General features: G+C 34.6%; 2 protein-coding genes across 2 annotated transcripts in view; one reads left to right on the top strand and one right to left on the bottom strand.

The window, feature by feature from the left end:
- LOC107662261 (5,10-methenyltetrahydrofolate synthetase (5-formyltetrahydrofolate cyclo-ligase)) overlaps window positions 1-5,809 on the top strand; it is an 11,966-nt gene extending 6,157 nt beyond the window's left edge. Inside the window, exon 3 of the mRNA XM_016452215.1 lies at window positions 4,937-5,809. Within this exon, the coding sequence (XP_016307701.1) occupies window positions 4,937-5,163 (227 nt within the window). The 3' untranslated portion in view covers window positions 5,164-5,809. The remainder of the gene's footprint in view (window positions 1-4,936) is intronic.
- LOC107662260 (AN1-type zinc finger protein 6-like) overlaps window positions 1-18,365 on the bottom strand; it is an 82,453-nt gene that overhangs the window by 28,037 nt on the left and 36,051 nt on the right. The window lies entirely within an intron of this gene.

Below are 18,365 nucleotides of genomic sequence, written 5' to 3'. Positions count from 1 at the left end.
GGCAAAGGAGAAGTGCTCACTAACACAGATTTAGACAGATTTGTGAACAATATTTGAGAGAAATAGGTCTTTTGTGTACATAGAAAAAGTCTTAGATCTTTGAGTTCAGCTCATGAAAAATGGGGGCAAAAACAAAAGTGTTGCGTTTATAATTTTGTTCAGTGTATATAATATAATGTTATTTATATATTTCTATAGATTTCTTATATTATATTATAGGTTTAGTAATTTTAGTTTGAATAGCTTTAGAAACTAGCTGAATTTTTTTTTATTACAGTTATATTTATTTTACTTAAAGTAACATTTTTATTTAAATATTGTCTTAGTTTTTATTTAATGATAATAATCCTCATTTCATAATTTTATAATAGCTATTTAGATATTGTTTTAGGTTAATATTATGATAATTTTAGGTAGATATTATGATTAAAGTAAAATGGACATTGACTTTGTTAAATGCTGTCAACAAAAACAAATGAAAGAACTGCGACTAGATGAAAATGACAGGTGTGTGTGTGTGTGTGTGTGTGTTTGAAGGACGGACAAGCATTGAATATTTGCATGCTTTTATTGACTGTACATCACTGTGACACTAAGTGCTAACAAGACTGAATGGTTTGAATCCAGCGGATTGAACTTTATTGCCTATCTGTTGGTGTGTCTGATTGAGGCGCTCCGATAGCATTTAATCCCGCAGTAACACTCCATGCCTCACTGTCTTCCCTTAAGGTCAAACCATGCCGCTTGTAAATCAACAAGTTTTTAGATGATTCCAACAAACATTTGGACTTAATGAACTGTGCCGTCTGGTTGGAATGGCTCTCATATTTCCGGCTGCAGTATGAAAAGCATCTCATAGACGCAGCTGTTAGTAGTGTATATGCCTAACCATACATGAAATGAGTCTCTCACAAATACAGCTGTTTTGGTGAATTAAAAATGTGTGTATCTGTTTTTTTTTTAATCCGTTTTATTTATTGATTGATTGAAAGTACCCTCTTATGCCTACCAAGGCTGCATTTGTTTGATCAAAAATACTGTAGAAACAGTAATATTGTGAAATATTATTACAATTTAAAATAACTGCTTTCTATGTGAATATATTGTAAAATGTAATTTATTAAGCTGAATTTTCGGCATCATTACTCCAGTCTTCATTTATTATTATTATAAATGTTGAAAACAGTTTACATTTACATTTAGACATTTAGCAGATGCTTTTATCCAGAGCGACTTACAAATGAGGACAATTAAAAGCAATAAAAATCAACAAAAGAGCAATGATATGCAAGTGCTATAACAAGTCAGTTAGCTTAATGCAGTACACGTAGCAAGTTTTTTTTTTTTCGTATAATAAATAATAAGAAAACAGAATAGAGCAAGCGAGTGTTGGAGGCCTTATTTGCTTTTAATTGTATAATAAATAAAAAGAAAACAAAGATAGAATACAAAAAGATTAGAGAAGCAAGTGTTCGTTTTTTTTTTTAGCAAGAAATGTCTGTTAGACAAGCTGAGATGCGAGCAGCTATCGTCGGATCATCAGGATGGAATGAGAGGTAGAGTTGAGTGTCATCAGCATAGCAGTGATATGAAAAGCCATGTTTCTGAATGACAGAACCAAGTGATGCCATGTAGACCGAGAAGAGAAGTGGTCAAAGAACTGAGCCCTGAGGCACCCCAGTAGTTGGATGTTGCGACTTAGACACCTCACCTCTCCAAGATATCTTGAAGGACCTATCTGATAGGTAAGACTCAAACCACTGGAGTGCAGTTCCTGAGATGCCCTTTGCCAATAGGGTTGGCAGGAGGATCTGGTGGTTGACCGTGTCAAAAGCAGCGGACAGATCCAACAGTTGTGCTGCCTCATAGTTTTGTGGAAACAGTGATATATATATTTTTCAGGATTCTTTGATGAATTGAAAGTTCAAAAGAACAGCATGTATTTGAAATAAAAATCTTTTTTTGATGTTATAAATGTATCAATGTCTTTACTGTCACTTTTGACATTAAGCATCCTTGCTGAATAAGTGTTGATTTAAAAAAATACAAAAATAAAATAAATTATATATATATATATATATATATATATATATATATACACACACAAAGTCCAATAAATGACAGCAGAAATCTCAATTTGTCTCCGTCTTTCCACATTTTAGCAGTATTATATGACTGAGGGTTTGTCATTGGAAAAAAATGAAAGCAATCATAAAAGTTTTCTCTTCATCTACAGTAACAAAAGAATCTGAGGAATCCCCTTCGGCATAATCCTGTGTTTCTTAAAATCCTTTTTACTTCACCTTTTACACCAGAGGATTGTGAACTGGGATCGGCAGATAAATAGATGAGATGAAGAGATGAGAAGATTTATTTATTTTTTATTTTTTTAAATCCTGCAAAGGACTGATGCACTTTCCGACTGAAACCTTGAGCAATTTGGGGACAAAACAATGATTTGAGATCTTGGATGGTCCCAGATGTTGCTAAGATTCAGCCTGAAGGCCTGAGAAAGATGTTCTCCAGAACTGATGAAAGTAAAAGATCTGTGATTGCTTGAGTAGGACTCTAAATAGAAGTAGTCTTGTTTATATTGGAGATGGTCTGACTGGTTCAGACTCATTAATAACAAAACATTAACATTTTGAAGTATACTGTACATTAGAAGCTCTGAGAATGTGCTGTCATCTTACCATCTTGTTTTTTATTTAAAGCGACTCCTTACGATTTCCCAACACAGTCCTGTCATGTTGAAAAATGTGTATGTAATACTCCTGTTCTGCGTAGATGCATTATTAATAAATGTTGAAGACAGGCTTATTAGAACAGAGCAGACAGTGAAATATTGAACAAGCAGTGCAGGAATAGGCTGTGATTGTGAGATGTTTGCACCCATGATATCAATATTTAATGGGTTTTCTTGTGTTAAAAATTCAGACTCGAAACACAGATTTCATGTAAACCAGTAAATCAGACTGCCTGGCCACTGTCATTTATAGTTTGTCTTCAAAACCGGCACATTTGTAAGGCCTTTTTATGCAAAGGGCCTCATTTGTGAATGTAAACAGAATGTGAATCTGTGCATAAACTGAAATACAATTTAAGTACAAATGCATTTACAGAAATAAACGTAACAATTTATGTAAAAATGAACAGTTAATGCAGAAATCTGTTCTACTCATGTCTTATGAGGCTCACTGTGTGAATTAATATGTAGTGTTTGTTTTTATCACAAGCAGGAAGTAAATTCATTCATACATAATTTGCTGAATGCAGTTCAGTGTGATAGTTTACATACTAATGGATTTCCGAAAGAGATGCACAGAAATTGGTTCTGCTTGCGTTTCAACAGTTTGCGCACAAATGGGTTTATTACAAATGTGTTCCACTCATGTTTCTTGTGGCCCAAATTGAGAACTTAAATTGTTGGCTACACTGTAAAAAAGAAATTTTCAAGGTTGTAAATAAAGATTATTGGAGTAGGTTTTACAAGAAAAAACTATTTCAGTCTTTCTAACATCAAAATTTCATGTGTAATTCATTGTCATTTTTTTAAATTATTTTTTTGTAATTATTTGTGAAATGTACTAGCAATTTCTGAGTGAGAAATGTAAATCGTTTAAAAAAGGTGTCTTTACACAGGCGAGTTAAGGCTGCTTTGTGCCTGCCCAAAATTCAGTGTAAAGATGCAATGCCACATAAACTAAATTGCCCAGACAGTAAATTATGCCTTCTCAGAATCACCTCAGCCCTAGTATCAAAGTATACTGTTGTAATTGTTGTGTAAATGCATTTATGCCACCTCTGAGCAGCATTAAACGGTGTGTAAGACACCAAAATACCGCTTCAGAAGCACTTCTGTGCCACCTTTGCAGTGTAAATTTGGCTAAAGTAAATATTACACCAATTTTGCAGTGCTTTCGTAAATATTTGCATTCAGTTTCAAAGTTTGCGTATGGATTTACCCATTAATTTGTTTCATTAATGCGGCCCAAAGAGTGATTTTGTGTTTGTTGGCTGGATCAGCATAAATCTAAAACTCACAAGTGAACCATTGCACTGTACTTTTTGTGTACAAATGGGTGTAAAAGCAATTAACAGCAATTTGTTAAGATCACATTTCATGAGGCTCACTGAAAAAGTGTCATCTAGAAATTGATCAGATACAAAGAAATGGCAAGTATAACACATTGAATTAAACGTGAAATTTTAGATCAGAAAAACTGAAATAGTATAGTACTAGTAATTTTTATTTAAAAACTTTGAAAAATAATAATTTACGGTGTCTGAAAAGTAGAGTTTGTTAGCTATGCATGGACTGCAAAACAAGCTCTCTTCTTCCTCTAAGAAATCACGTCTAGAATAATGATTTGTTCAGAATTTAAATTTGAATCTAAATGATATTAGTTTCAACATACTTTTGCAGAGTATTTACTGCCACATTCTTGTTAATCAGCTAACCTTCAAACCTATTATGTAATACTTATAATTAGCCACTAATTGGCTAGTTGTCATTGCTTTACACGTCTGCAACTATCATCTGAAAGAAGTTACTGGAATTCAAAAATAGACATGCATAGATTATAATAACAGTCAATTAAGAAGCATGCATGATGCATCTTTTCCATTGTAAATAGCCAGAATATATTTGCAAATGAACAGAAAAAATCAATGAAGTATGTTATTTTATAAAACACATGTATCTTTTTAAGCACACATATGCTCTGTGTTTATAGCTCTTAAATGACAGTCTGAATTGCTAAAAATCCAGTTTCATGTTGAGGCATGTTTGGCTTCCCTGCACGTTTTTTGGTTCTTAAGACCTAGAAATTCACTGTATTGTGCTGTAATGGTGTAATTTGAGCTCCAAACGCAAATCTGCATAATCCACATAATCTTATTTAATTACTGTCTTTCCTTTCTAATTTTGTTACAGGAGGACTAGATCTTATCCTCATGCCTGGTTTGGGATTTGATAAGAAGGGGAATCGGCTTGGCAGAGGAAAGGGTTTCTACGACACGTATTTGGAGCGCTGTAGGACGCACCCGAAGGGAAAGCCCTACACCATCGCCTTGGCTTTCAAAGAGCAGCTGTGTGCTGAAGTCCCAGTGGGTGAACATGATATTCTTATTGATGAAGTCCTCTATGAAGACGAGGAATGAGCTGCACCAGTCAGACCTTGATTTCAACGCTGCTGAGAGTCATTTGAATTCAAATGATTCCTGCGACATTGATCTCGTTTCTGAATGAAATGCATTAAATCTCCTTGGATGCAATCCATATTCTCAACTCAAATAATGTCCGGAGACTCCTTTCAGAGAAGAGTTTCTGTATCAGCATAAGAATCACCAAACGCTCACTACCAAAAGGCTAAATATTGTATGCAGTCTATCCTGACTTTAAAGGAACAGTTCACTCAAAAATGAAACTTGGTCTTTATTTTGTCACTCGTGTTGTTTTAAATCTGTATGCCGTTATATTATTATGTTTGGTTACAGTTTTTTAAATCTTTCAAAGTCAAACTATTAGCCTATTACTACTATTTTAGTTTTGATGGAAGGTAAGATTATCAGTACTAACTTTAATTTCAGTCTATTCCTCAGTCAGGCATCAGAAGACTTCAAATGTACTGTCAAATGGACTTCTTGTATCGTAATTTTATGTTGTTTTCATTGTCTTTTTAAAAATTTTTTTTTTATCTGTGTTCCACAGAAACATGACAGCATACAAGATGTAAACTACATGAGGGTGAATAAGTAATGACAGAATTTGCAATTTTGGCAAACAACTGCATTAAAATGATCTTCTGTACCTGATTCGTACTTGATTTCCTTTGTATGTTTCTGAAACTCTTCAACTTGAAATATTATATTATAGGCCTATCCTCAAATTTAAACACTATTATCGACTATATGTATATATGTGTATATGTATATATATATATATGTGTGTGTGTGTGTGCGCGCGCGCGTGCGTGCGTGCATGCGTTTGTGTGTGTGTAAACAAAAAAGGTGCCTTTTGAATTTATACTTTTATAATATATTTCTATACATATATATATATATATATATATATCTTTAGCAAGGACAAAGACATTATAATGTTACAAAAGATCTCTATTTCAAATAAATGCTGTTCTTTGGAACTTTCTATTCATCAAAGAATCCCGGGGGGAAAAGTATCACTGTTTCCACAAAAATATTAAGCAGCATAACTGTTGTCAACATTGTTATTATACGATCCATTGTCTACCCTGCTTTAAAGGTATTGACGACTGACATCTGACCATTAACAACTGAAAAAGCAACTGCACTGCATTACTGTATACTAGACTTTTAAATTGATGTCTTTGCTCTATTCGTATTTGCATTTGGATAAAATTAGTTAGAAATGCCATTTGACATCCTCCATTGCCTCATTAAGTGGCAGAAGCTCTGAGACTTACCCCAGTGCTCTTTATTGACAAACAGCATGTGAATTAAGACGGGCATAATGAGCAGTCTGTCATAGGCTCTGCCACAATGACTCTCTATTGGCCTCCTGCTTTCTCCATATATCTCTGTGTTGACCTAATTGCAGTGAACTTCTCTTGAGATGATGTCTTATCTTGTCCTGAAATTCTACATTTCACGTTTGTTTGTTTTTCTTCTTTAGTGATAGTTGTTTCCATTTAATATAGTCATATTTGTGTAAAGATTCTTCAAAATATCTATTTTTTTTCTGTTCCACGGAAAGGAATAACAGCATACAGGTTTAAAACGACATGAGAGTGAGTAAATAATGGCAGAATTTCTTGTGTATTTTTGCAACTTTCGAGCCCCCTACAGTTAACTAATTGGATTTCACTGTCGTTAATATCTCACTGTCGTAATTACACTGGATAGCTGTACCAAAAATCTTGCACCACTCACATTTAATTAACATATTTCAAATCAGCATCAAAATCTGACATGAACTGCCCCATGAATGTTGCTTCTTATGTAACAAATAGCACTAAAAAACTGCATTGACAATGAGGTAACACTTTATTTTAAGTGTCCTTGTTACATGTACTTACTATTATAATGACAATTAATTATGCATTATTACATGCAAGTAAGCCTAAGCCAAACCCTAACCATATAGTAAGTGCATGTAGTTAATTAATATTACTCAGTACTTAAATATATTATTACACTGTAACAAGGACACCTTACAATAAAGTGTAACCCTTTCTTCCATTCATAGTAATAAAATAAGCACACCATCTTGGTAGTGTTGGGGAAAGTTACTTTTAAAAGTAATGCATTACAATATAGAACCTTTTGTGAAACAGAATAGTTCTTCAGATGTTAAAGGTTCTTAACGGAACCATTTAGACAAAAAGGTTCTTCTATGGCATCGTGAAGCTCCTTTATTTTTAAGAGTGTATCCATCCATCCAACATTGTCTATTATTATATACACAAATAGATCCATCCATCCATTGTTCTATCTATCATTGTATATAGAGATCTATCTCTCCATCCATCCATCCATCCATCCATCCATCCATTTACACTGTAACAAGGACACCTTACAATAAAGTGTAACCCTTTCTTCCATTCATAGTAATAAAATAAGCACACCATCTTGGTAGTGTTGGGGAAAGTTACTTTTAAAAGTAATGCATTACAATATTGCGTTACTCCCTAAAAGAGTAACTAATTGCGTTACTTATTTGCTTTTTATGGACAGTTATGTTAGTTTTGTGTTACTTTTTCCTCATCTGGGCTGGACTTGCTCGTTTGTTTTCAATATAAAAAGTTCTACTTTTGGCATGAAAGTGAAATGAATAAGCCTTAGGCTGAAGGAATGAAATTAAGAATTTTTGTGTTAACGTTTAATTATTGCAGGTTTGCATCATATTCTGAATTTGCTTTTCACTGTTTTTATTCATTTTGAGGAATACTGAATCTGTTTTTGTGCAAGTGAGATGAGTAAGAACTACAGTAAGCATCAAGTTTACACAGCGCACACAACATCTCTGCACTTACTCCTGATTTCTGTCAGTCAATAAATGGGAAAAAGTAACTTTTTTTTTTTTTTTAAAAGGAACTCAGATATTTTCTTGTAAATTAAAAAGTAATGCGTTACTTTTCTAGTTATTACAAGTAATCGGATTACACAACTTGCGTTACTTGTAATCAGTTACCCCCAAAACAGCGTCTTGGTATATATCTAAAGTCTTTGGCTGCGGGAAAGAAACAGAAGCCGTTCGCCTCATAAGTCAGAGTACCATCAGAATGATTTTGAATCTGATATTTATGGGCAAAAAAATAAACATATATACAGTTGCATTAAGTTTATCGGAATACAATTTTGCCTTGTGGCATTTCATTCATTATTTTGATTGTGCTTCTATGAAAATATATTCAGGAGACTTATGCCTCTAAGCTCTGAGATGGAGAATGAGGTGGAAAGCAAAAGCTTCCACACCTGTACTGAGGGAAGATGAGAGGTTATAATTGCTATGAGACAACAGTAATGTAGATGAGCTCTTCTTAGTCTAATCAATACAGTGAAATCAGACGCAGCAGTAAAGAACAAAACACAAGATAAATGCAGTTCCACAGAGCAGTTCTGCACGACGACTTACAAGAACAAGTATTATTGTGCCTGATTTTGTCCTTTTCAGATGATGAAAGAGGCAGAAATAGGAGAAAATCAGGGGGTACACTTACATAAATGACTCTTGTTCTGTTCTCGGTGAATTCATAAAACAGAGCTAAGTGCAGACTGATGCTGCTTTCTGTAAAACATTATTTATTAAATCAAGCACTGATTTTTTTGCTTTTCAAAAACTCAATTTTCTGTCTGCTTCTTTGTCCATTGTATGCTGCCGCCCTAAAAGACATGGGCCAAAGAATCACTACCATTAAAAAGTTTGCATTAACTTTATCAAAAGTGACTGTAAAGTAATTTATAATGTTACAGAAAAAATCTATTTCAAATAAATGCTGTTCATCAAACAATCCAAAGGATCATGTGACATTGAAGACTGGAATAATGATCCTGAAAATTCAGCTTTGCATCACAGAAATTAATTAAGTTTTAAAGCATATTAAAATAGAAAACGGTTATATTAAATTGTAATATTACCGTATTTCACAATTTTACTGTATTTTTGCATTAAGAAGAGTCAGTAAGAGTGAATTATTGTACATTCATATTATAAATGAGGTCTCAAGTTCGTCAATGCAAAAAAAGCATCTGAATTCAATGTTGGCCTTATGGCTAACTGGTCAGGAAGGGACGAAAATTGCTAAACTATTCGGGTGAACGTTTGCGTAATACTTTCTTATTCTGAATGTCTGGCTTTTGCGGAGAAATCCCAATAGACGTGATGATTAAAATAAAGCTGCTCTTTGCCCACTATTTGAGGACGCTTTCATTACACAGCAGAAGGTTTCCTCACCCAGCTCTGTGTTTATCTTCTCAAACTGCCTCCTGCTTAATCAAAAACAGTAGGTTCCAAGGATTAATTGGAGCGGAAAAAATCAAAGGGAATGCCAGCTCACATTATGGCCGCTCATTAAAAGAAATTAATAAGGTGAAATAAAGATGCTTGCTGGATTAGATTCATGCTTTGACAGGTGAAGCCCGATGATGCAGAAGATACTGAGCAACCAGAAGTTCACATCTGGAGTTTCAGCCACACAGTAATAGCATAAAATATATACAGATAGATCCATCCAACGTATCTATCACAGATAGGTCTATCTATCCATCCATTCCTTCATCCAATGTTCTGTTTCTCAATATATATGCAGATAGAGCTTCCATCAGTCTCTTGAAAATAAAGGTGCTTCAAAAGGTTCTTCAAGCGATGCCATAGAAGAACCATTTTTGGTTCCACAAAGAACCATTCAGTCAAAGGTTCTTTAAAGAACTATCTCTTTCTTACCTTTTTATAATCTGAAGAACCTTCTTTCGCTACAAAGAACCTTTTGTGAAACAGAAAGGTTCTTCAGATGTTAAAGGTTCTTTAGACAAAAAGGTTCTTCTATGGCATCGTGAAGCTCCTTTATTTTTAAGAGTGTATCCATCCATCCAACATTGTCTATTATTATATACACAAATAGATCCATCCATCCATTGTTCTATCTATCATTGTATATAGAGATCTATCTATCCATCCATCCATCCATCCATCCATCCATCCATCCATCCATCCATCCATCCATCCATCCATCCATCCATCCATCCAAAACCTTAATGCCACAGAAATTATGAAGTATTAAAAGTAGGCTGCATGTGGCCTTTACAACTTTTTAAACTTCAAGGCTTTTTGAACTTTTCAGGCTAGGCTGGCTTTGTCAAACCAACATCAAAGTTGGTCTTGAATTTTTCTGTGATTTTTATCTGACAAATGTTTTGGCAGGATGTCTGTAATTTGTCTCCAAGGTTAGGTTGGTCATAACAGTAAGGGGTCAAAAAGGCTTTGATTTTTGTGCACTAACAAAACATTTACTGCGTTACCACCACTGTTACTAAACTCTTACAAGATTCACATTTGTTTCAGGTTTCTGCAGAACTCTAAATAAACTAATTAAAGAAAAACAATGGTCCCCATCCTAAAACAACAACAAAGGTTGAAATCATGTTTTGTTGGAAACTAATGATTGATAGACCTGTCTTGGTCTTTGACCAACGTTTATCAAATAATTCTCCTTCATGAATGTTTCATTCGCTGTTAATGGAAAATGCTGTGAACAGTGGTGAGAGAAATAAATCAGAATGTCATCAGTGAAACTGGACCGAGATTCATGAAGGAACAAGGGTTGAGCTCATTGACAACCTGAGGCATGATGTTTGAGGGATGATGTGTAAAATGAGTTCTCTGTTTGTCTTTAAATTAGATAGATGCCAATATAAACAGTTCATGCATTGAAACAAGACCACAAATGCTTCGACACGCTACAACGAAGACACATTTTGAAAACACTGAATCTTCTGTCACAACTTTTAACAACTTCAGATGATCACTGCATTGTATTTGAGTCTTGTGTACTTTTGGTATTTTGAATTTCAGGAAGTGGAATGAAATGAACCTATTTGCTGTATGTTTTAATAATTCTTAATTTTAATAGTTACATTTTTAGTATGAATTGCCCACATTATTATACACAGTATAACTGTTACTTATAGAAACATTAGATAATATTAATATTTTTAATTATATTTACTAAATTATCTAAGAAGCATAATCCTGTAGTACACACAAAGTGTGTATTTAGTAAATAATTTTACACACAAGGGGCCTTTATAAGTAAAATAAAATGGCAGCATATTTTTAAAATTACATCACATTATGAGGAAAACCCAGTGCTATTTTAGTATTAATATATTTATATACTATTACAGTATTTATTAGCATTTTGAATTAGCTTTAGTAATTTTGTTATGTGCTTTTGTCTTTTTTATTAGCTTTTATTTATTTATTTTTTCTGGTTGGTTGATAGGTTTTAAATATTTCTGCTTAGCTATAATTTATTGGTATTTAGTTTTTAGTTTATTAATTTGAGTACTTATTTACTGTCTTTTCTTTTCTTTTTTAAGTAGTTGCCAGGGCAAAATTGTTTATAAAATTAAAAAATTTTAATTTCATTCATTCCTTAATTTTTTCTATTTATTTTCCCATTTTTGTTTATTTAAATGTATTTTAGCTTTTTTTTTTCAATTAATGAAAGCATTTTCTGTTTAGTTTAGGTTTACAATACAAGGAAGACAAATGTGGATGCTCTACACTATGTCCTGTATGAAGTTTTAAAGCAAATACAAACTTTTATGATTTCTACACAATGGCCATACATTAAAAACTATTCTAATCTTTGTTCTAACACCTAAATCCTGACATGAATTATACATGTAGTCATAGATTCTATTTGAGCACTGAATATTCATGGCCCATCTCAAATCAAATTAACAGCACATCACTTCACAGCTTTCTGGGCATGAATGGCAATCATATGAGACTAAGAGGAGGAACAGTTTCAGAGTCCTTTGAAGAATTAAAGGCTTGCATCTAGTACACATTCATGCTTTAATGGCTTGGCAAATGGATCCTGCACACTGTGGCTCTACAGAAGCTCAGAAACTGATTCCTCTGTGCCAGAGGATGAGGGCAGCACACAACAGCTTACATAGCACTTAGCATGAGGCCTTCATGGGCAGAAATCACACCGTCTCAGGCTGGCATCCACTGGAGTCTGTCTTGGCAGGACAGCAGGACAGTGATCCAGCCTCTCCACAAGAGCAGAGACGAGAGGAAAAGGGAACAGCTGCAGATGGCCCATTATTTTATTAGTTTGAAGCTAAATTTAACTTGCAAGTCCAACGAATTGGTGTTTCTTCTGTAAAGCCGTTTTGACAATTGGTGTGATTTCATGGTCCAAACTTGAGTTTGATTCCAGCTTTCTCCATCTGGCCAAAATTTAAAGGTTGGTTTAAAAATACATTGAAATTTAAAGTTGACCAGGTCTCACTGGAAGAAGAGATATCAATATCTCAATGTGATTTCCTGGCTAAATAAAGGAATAATAATAATAATAATAATAATAAAAGTACTACATTCAAAACCTTTTTAAAGTAGTTAACTACACTAAAGATATTTTTAAATAGCAATAAACTTTTAAATATAGGTGTAAGAGCCATTTTTGTCTTTACTTTGAATTATGTACGTATATGCCCAGTAGGGGTCACTCTTGGGTGATTGTTCACAGAATATAGGTGGGAACCTTCCTTCAGGTAACAGATGTTGCTGGAGGGAAGGTGCACACAGTTTTTTGACCGCTACGCTAGGCTGTTTGTACCATGCTATGCAAGTCGTTGTAAAGGTGAAGGATAGGTGGATATGTTGACTGTTTGTTTGGATTCTTGCCTACATGGAAATGAAGACCAGTAATATTAAAAGAAATCTACAACAGTGAACAATTTAACATCTTGTGTGGACATTCCAGTTAATAGTAATTCAAGCGTGCGCGTCCATTTACAAGCACCGTCCAGCATCCCTCAGCTGCTTAAAGTATTAGACTTGGCCGCTTACAATAGGTTATATGATAAATTATGACTGACAGAAAGATCATGTGATCATATGTTATGATTGATAGGGCCTACAACATTCTGCATTTTTAAAATTTATTTAATGAATTTAAATTGCATTTTATTTCTACAAAGCCATAAACTTAGAAGGCCACACTGAGTGCATGGCTGTCAACACTCCCATTTTTCCCGGGAGTCTCCTGTATTTCACACCCATCTCCCGCCCCCCTCCCTTATTTCCCCTGGGAAACTCACGTAATTTGTATGGTATCGAGTCAATTCAATTCCACATATATTCGCAAAATTATTGAAATTGAAGTATTGCAAAAGAAAAAGTTTTGCAAACGAAAATAAAAGTATTGAGAAAAAATAAATGTGCTTTTTGCAAACAAAAATAAAGAATTGCAAAAGAAAATGAAGTATTATATATACACAAAGGCTATAGCATTAAAATTATATACATATGGATATTGTATGTATACTCTCACACTTTAACTGCTTCTATTCTTGAACACTTGATGATTATCTAATCAAAATAAAAGCGCAGCGCTGTGTGTAGGACAACTCACCGGTATCACACACACTCCGGACGCGTCGCGTTCAACTCGAGCAGCGGTCTAAAACAGTTTATTTAATCACCAAACGGACACAAGTTTACTTCAAGAATGAACAGTTTGGCATGGATGAGTTTGAAGTTTGGTGTTTAAAAAAACGGAGCAAACGGAAAGAGAAAGCGCGACCTATATTATAGCTCTATAAATGAAGCACACAGACTTTAGAGCCACAGAAAGACAAACGTTTTGCTGAAAATGCACAATACACAATTCATTATGTACATTAACAATGATTTGGGACCAATATAATGTAATTTAACTATGTGATATGTGAATGGCGCTCTGTGGCGCGGCAGGATTTTCTGTTGGCTGCATTTAAATCCGCGTTTCCCGCTCTCTGCTCTGTGCAGCGCTCAGCATCACGTATATTTTTAAATAGCAATAAACTTTTAAATATAGGGGTAAGAGCCATTTTTGTCTTTACTTTGAATTATGTACGTATATGCCCAGTAGGGGTCACTCTTGGGTGATTGTTCACAGAATATAGGTGGGAACCTTCCTTCAGGTAACAGATGTTGCTGGAGGGAAGGTGCACACAGTTTTTTGACCGCTACGCTAGGCTGTTTGTACCATGCTATGCAAGTCGTTGTAAAGGTGAAGGATAGGTGGATATGTTGACTGTTTGTTTGGATTCTTGCCTACATGGAAATGAAGACCAATAACGGTAAAATAAATCTACAACAATGAGCATTTTTACATCTAGTGTGGACATTCCAGTTAATAGTAATCCAAGCGTGCGCGTCCATTTACAAGCACCGTCCAGCATCCCTCAGCTGCTTAAAGTATTAGACTTGGCCGCTTACAATAACAAAGAAGGTTAAACTGAGAGAATAAAAGCAAAGACACTTCGAATACAAGCGAAGACGGAGGCCTGGCAGAATGGAGTGGCACTGGAAGGAGTGAGGACCAAGGCAGAACCAGAGGGAAGGAGGATGCCGGTGGAGCCAAAGGGGTGGAGGGCTGCGGCACAGCTTGGAAGTATGTGGCAAAACCAGGGTGACAAGAGACCAAGGTGGAGCCGGAGGGATGAGGGAGCCTTAAGGCTACAACGAAGACACATTTTGAAAACACTGAATCTTCTGTCACAACTTTTAACAACTTCAGATGATCACTGCATTGTATTTGAGTCTTGTGTACTTTTGGTATTTTGAATTTCAGGAAGTGGAATGAAATGAACCTATTTGCTGTATGTTTTAATAATTCTTAATTTTGATAGTTAAATTTTTAGTATGAATTGCCCACATTATTATACACAGTATAACTGTTACTTATAGAAACATTAGATAATATTAATATTTTTAATTATATTTACTAAATTATCTAAGAAGCATAATCCTGTAGTACACACAAAGTGTGTATTTAGTAAATAATTTTACACACAAGGGGCCTTTATAAGTAAAATAAAATGGCAGCATATTTTTAAAATTACATCACATTATGAGGAAAACCCAGTGCTATTTTAGTATTAATATATTTATATACTATTACAGTATTTATTAGCATTTTGAATTAGCTTTAGTAATTTTGTTATGTGCTTTTGTCTTTTTTATTAGCTTTTATTTATTTATTTTTTCTGGTTGGTTGATAGGTTTTAAATATTTCTGCTTAGCTATAATTTATTGGTATTTAGTTTTTAGTTTATTAATTTGAGTACTTATTTACTGTCTTTTCTTTTCTTTTTTAAGTAGTTGCCAGGGCAAAATTGTTTATAAAATTAAAAAATTTTAATTTCATTCATTCCTTAATTTTTTCTATTTATTTTCCCATTTTTGTTTATTTAAATGTATTTTAGCTTTTTTTTTTCAATTAATGAAAGCATTTTCTGTTTAGTTTAGGTTTACAATACAAGGAAGACAAATGTGGATGCTCTACACTATGTCCTGTATGAAGTTTTAAAGCAAATACAAACTTTTATGATTTCTACACAATGGCCATACATTAAAAACTATTCTAATCTTTGTTCTAACACCTAAATCCTGACATGAATTATACATGTAGTCATAGATTCTATTTGAGCACTGAATATTCATGGCCCATCTCAAATCAAATTAACAGCACATCACTTCACAGCTTTCTGGGCATGAATGGCAATCATATGAGACTAAGAGGAGGAACAGTTTCAGAGTCCTTTGAAGAATTAAAGGCTTGCATCTAGTACACATTCATGCTTTAATGGCTTGGCAAATGGATATCGCTCACTGTGGCTCCACAGAAGCCCAGAAACTGATTCCTCTGTGCCAGAGGATGAGGGCGGCTCACAACAGCTTACATAGCACTCAGCGTGAGGCCTTCATGGGCAGAAATCACACCGTCTCAGGCTGGCATCCACTGGAGTCTGTCTTGGCAGGACAGCAGGACAGTGATCCAGCCTCTCCACAAGAGCAGAGACGAGAGGAAAAGGGAACAGCTGCAGATGGCCCATTATTTTATTAGTTTGAAGCTAAATTTAACTTGCAAGTCCAACGAATTGGTGTTTCTTCTGTAAAGCCGTTTTGACAATTGGTGTGATTTCATGGTCCAAACTTGAGTTTGATTCCAGCTTTCTCCATCTGGCCAAAATTTAAAGGTTGGTTTAAAAATACATTGAAATTTAAAGTTGACCAGGTCTCACTGGAAGAAGAGATATCAATATCTCAATGTGATTTCCTGGCTAAATAAAGGAATAATAATAATAATAATAATAATAAAAGTACTACATTCAAAACCTTTTTAAAGTAGTTAACTACACTAAAGATATTTTTAAATAGCAATAAACTTTTAAATATAGGTGTAAGAGCCATTTTTGTCTTTACTTTGAATTATGTACGTGTATGCCCAGTAGGGGTCACTCTTGGGTGATTGTTCACAGAATATAGGTGGGAACCTTCCTTCAGGTAACAGGTGTTGCGGGAGGGAAAGGTGCACACAGTTTTTTGACCGCTACGCTAGGCTGTTTGTACCATGCTATGCAAGTCGTTGTAAAGGTGAAGGATAGGTGGATATGTTGACCGTTTGTTTGGATTCTTGCCTACATGGAAATGAAGACCAATAACAGTAAAATAAATCTACAACAATGAGCATTTTTACATCTAGCGTGGACATTCCAGTTAATAGTAATCCAAGCGTGTGTGTCCATTTACAAGCACCGTCCAGCATCCCTCAGCTGCTTAAAGTATTAGACTTGGCCGCTTACAATAGGTTATATGATAAATTATGACTGACAGAAAGATCATGTGATCATATGTTATGATTGATAGGGCCTACAACATTCTGCATTTTTAAAATTTATTTAATGAATTTAAATTGCATTTTATTTCTACAAAGCCATAAACTTAGAAGGCCACACTGAGTGCATGGCTGTCAACACTCCCATTTTTCCCGGGAGTCTCCTGTATTTCACACCCATCTCCCGCCCCCCTCCCTTATTTCCCCTGGGAAACTCACGTAATTTGTATGGGATCGAGTCAATTCAATTCCACATATATTCGCAAAATTATTGAAATTGAAGTATTGCAAAAGAAAAAGTTTTGCAAACGAAAATAAAAGTATTGAGAAAAAATAAATGTGCTTTTTGCAAACAAAAATAAAGAATTGCAAAAGAAAATGAAGTATTGCGAGAAAAAAGAAGTTTTGCAAACTAAAATACATTTATTTTCTTTATAAATACTTCAATTCCTTTGCGAATATATGTGGCATTGAATTGACTCCATAGTATGGCCCAAACCTCGTTATATGAATAATCAAGTCAATATAATATAATATTATTATTCCAAAGTTGTATATTATTCCCTCCTCTGTTTCCTTATATTTTATAATTTAGGTATTAATGTTAATAATTGAGAACTAAAGTGAGCTGTCCATAAAGGGAAAACTGTTCACACACTTTGTCAGTACACTATTTTAAAATAGTGAATAAACCCCTCGATCTACAGTCTTTCCACTCAAGAGAGAGGAGAGAATACACACGTTTCGGTGTTTATGACTGAGGATAAATCTTCTCGTTTCGTTTCACGCTGCTCGTCGTGGAGGCAGGAAGCTCTGGGAGCGGGAGAGCGTCTGTTGGACAGAAACAGACAGCTCCGGAGGGACCTGCGAGTAATTCACAGGAAGAGCAATGAGAGGAAAAGGGAAGGTGTGCAAATTGGGTGGGTTTACTGCGCGAGGCACAGGAGCTGTTGACAGTCATCAAGCCTGTCTCAAAGGGCTGAGGGAAAACAACGATAAAAGTACTCAGCCCCCTGTGATCCAACCAGTACCGCCACTCCCTATACACAGAGTACGCAGTTTGCGTAAGGCACCAACTCCCGGGGGGCTTACTATCCCAGTTGCTCAAAAAAAAAAAAAAAAAAACTTTTTTTCTTTTTTTTACAAAATATTCTAAGAAATGCATTTTTACTGCATTTCCTTCTTTCTGTCAACAAAAAAACAGTATGACAAATTTTAGTTTCTTTTTTTTCTATCAAAACATTGGAATATAAAACAGTGGGCAGAGGATCATGAGCTCTTCAGAAGTGAGCAGTTACTCTGTCGATCTCCAGAAGATCATCCAGGATCTGAAACAAACGGAAAAGCTCATAAAAAGGAAGGAAGATAATTATGAGCATTTCTAGTAGCACTTGAAGGCAGCAGGGTAATGCTTTTTTAAGGTGTCCTTGTTACATGTACTTACTATTATAATAACAATAAATTATGCATAATTACATGCAAGTA

Source organism: Sinocyclocheilus anshuiensis, unplaced genomic scaffold (assembly GCF_001515605.1).
Source record: "Sinocyclocheilus anshuiensis isolate Anshui unplaced genomic scaffold, SAMN03320099.WGS_v1.1 scaffold579, whole genome shotgun sequence".
Classification (NCBI taxonomy): domain Eukaryota; kingdom Metazoa; phylum Chordata; class Actinopteri; order Cypriniformes; family Cyprinidae; genus Sinocyclocheilus; species Sinocyclocheilus anshuiensis.
Note: the sequence above shows the minus strand (reverse complement) of the source record. Positions and strands in the feature narration are given on the sequence as shown.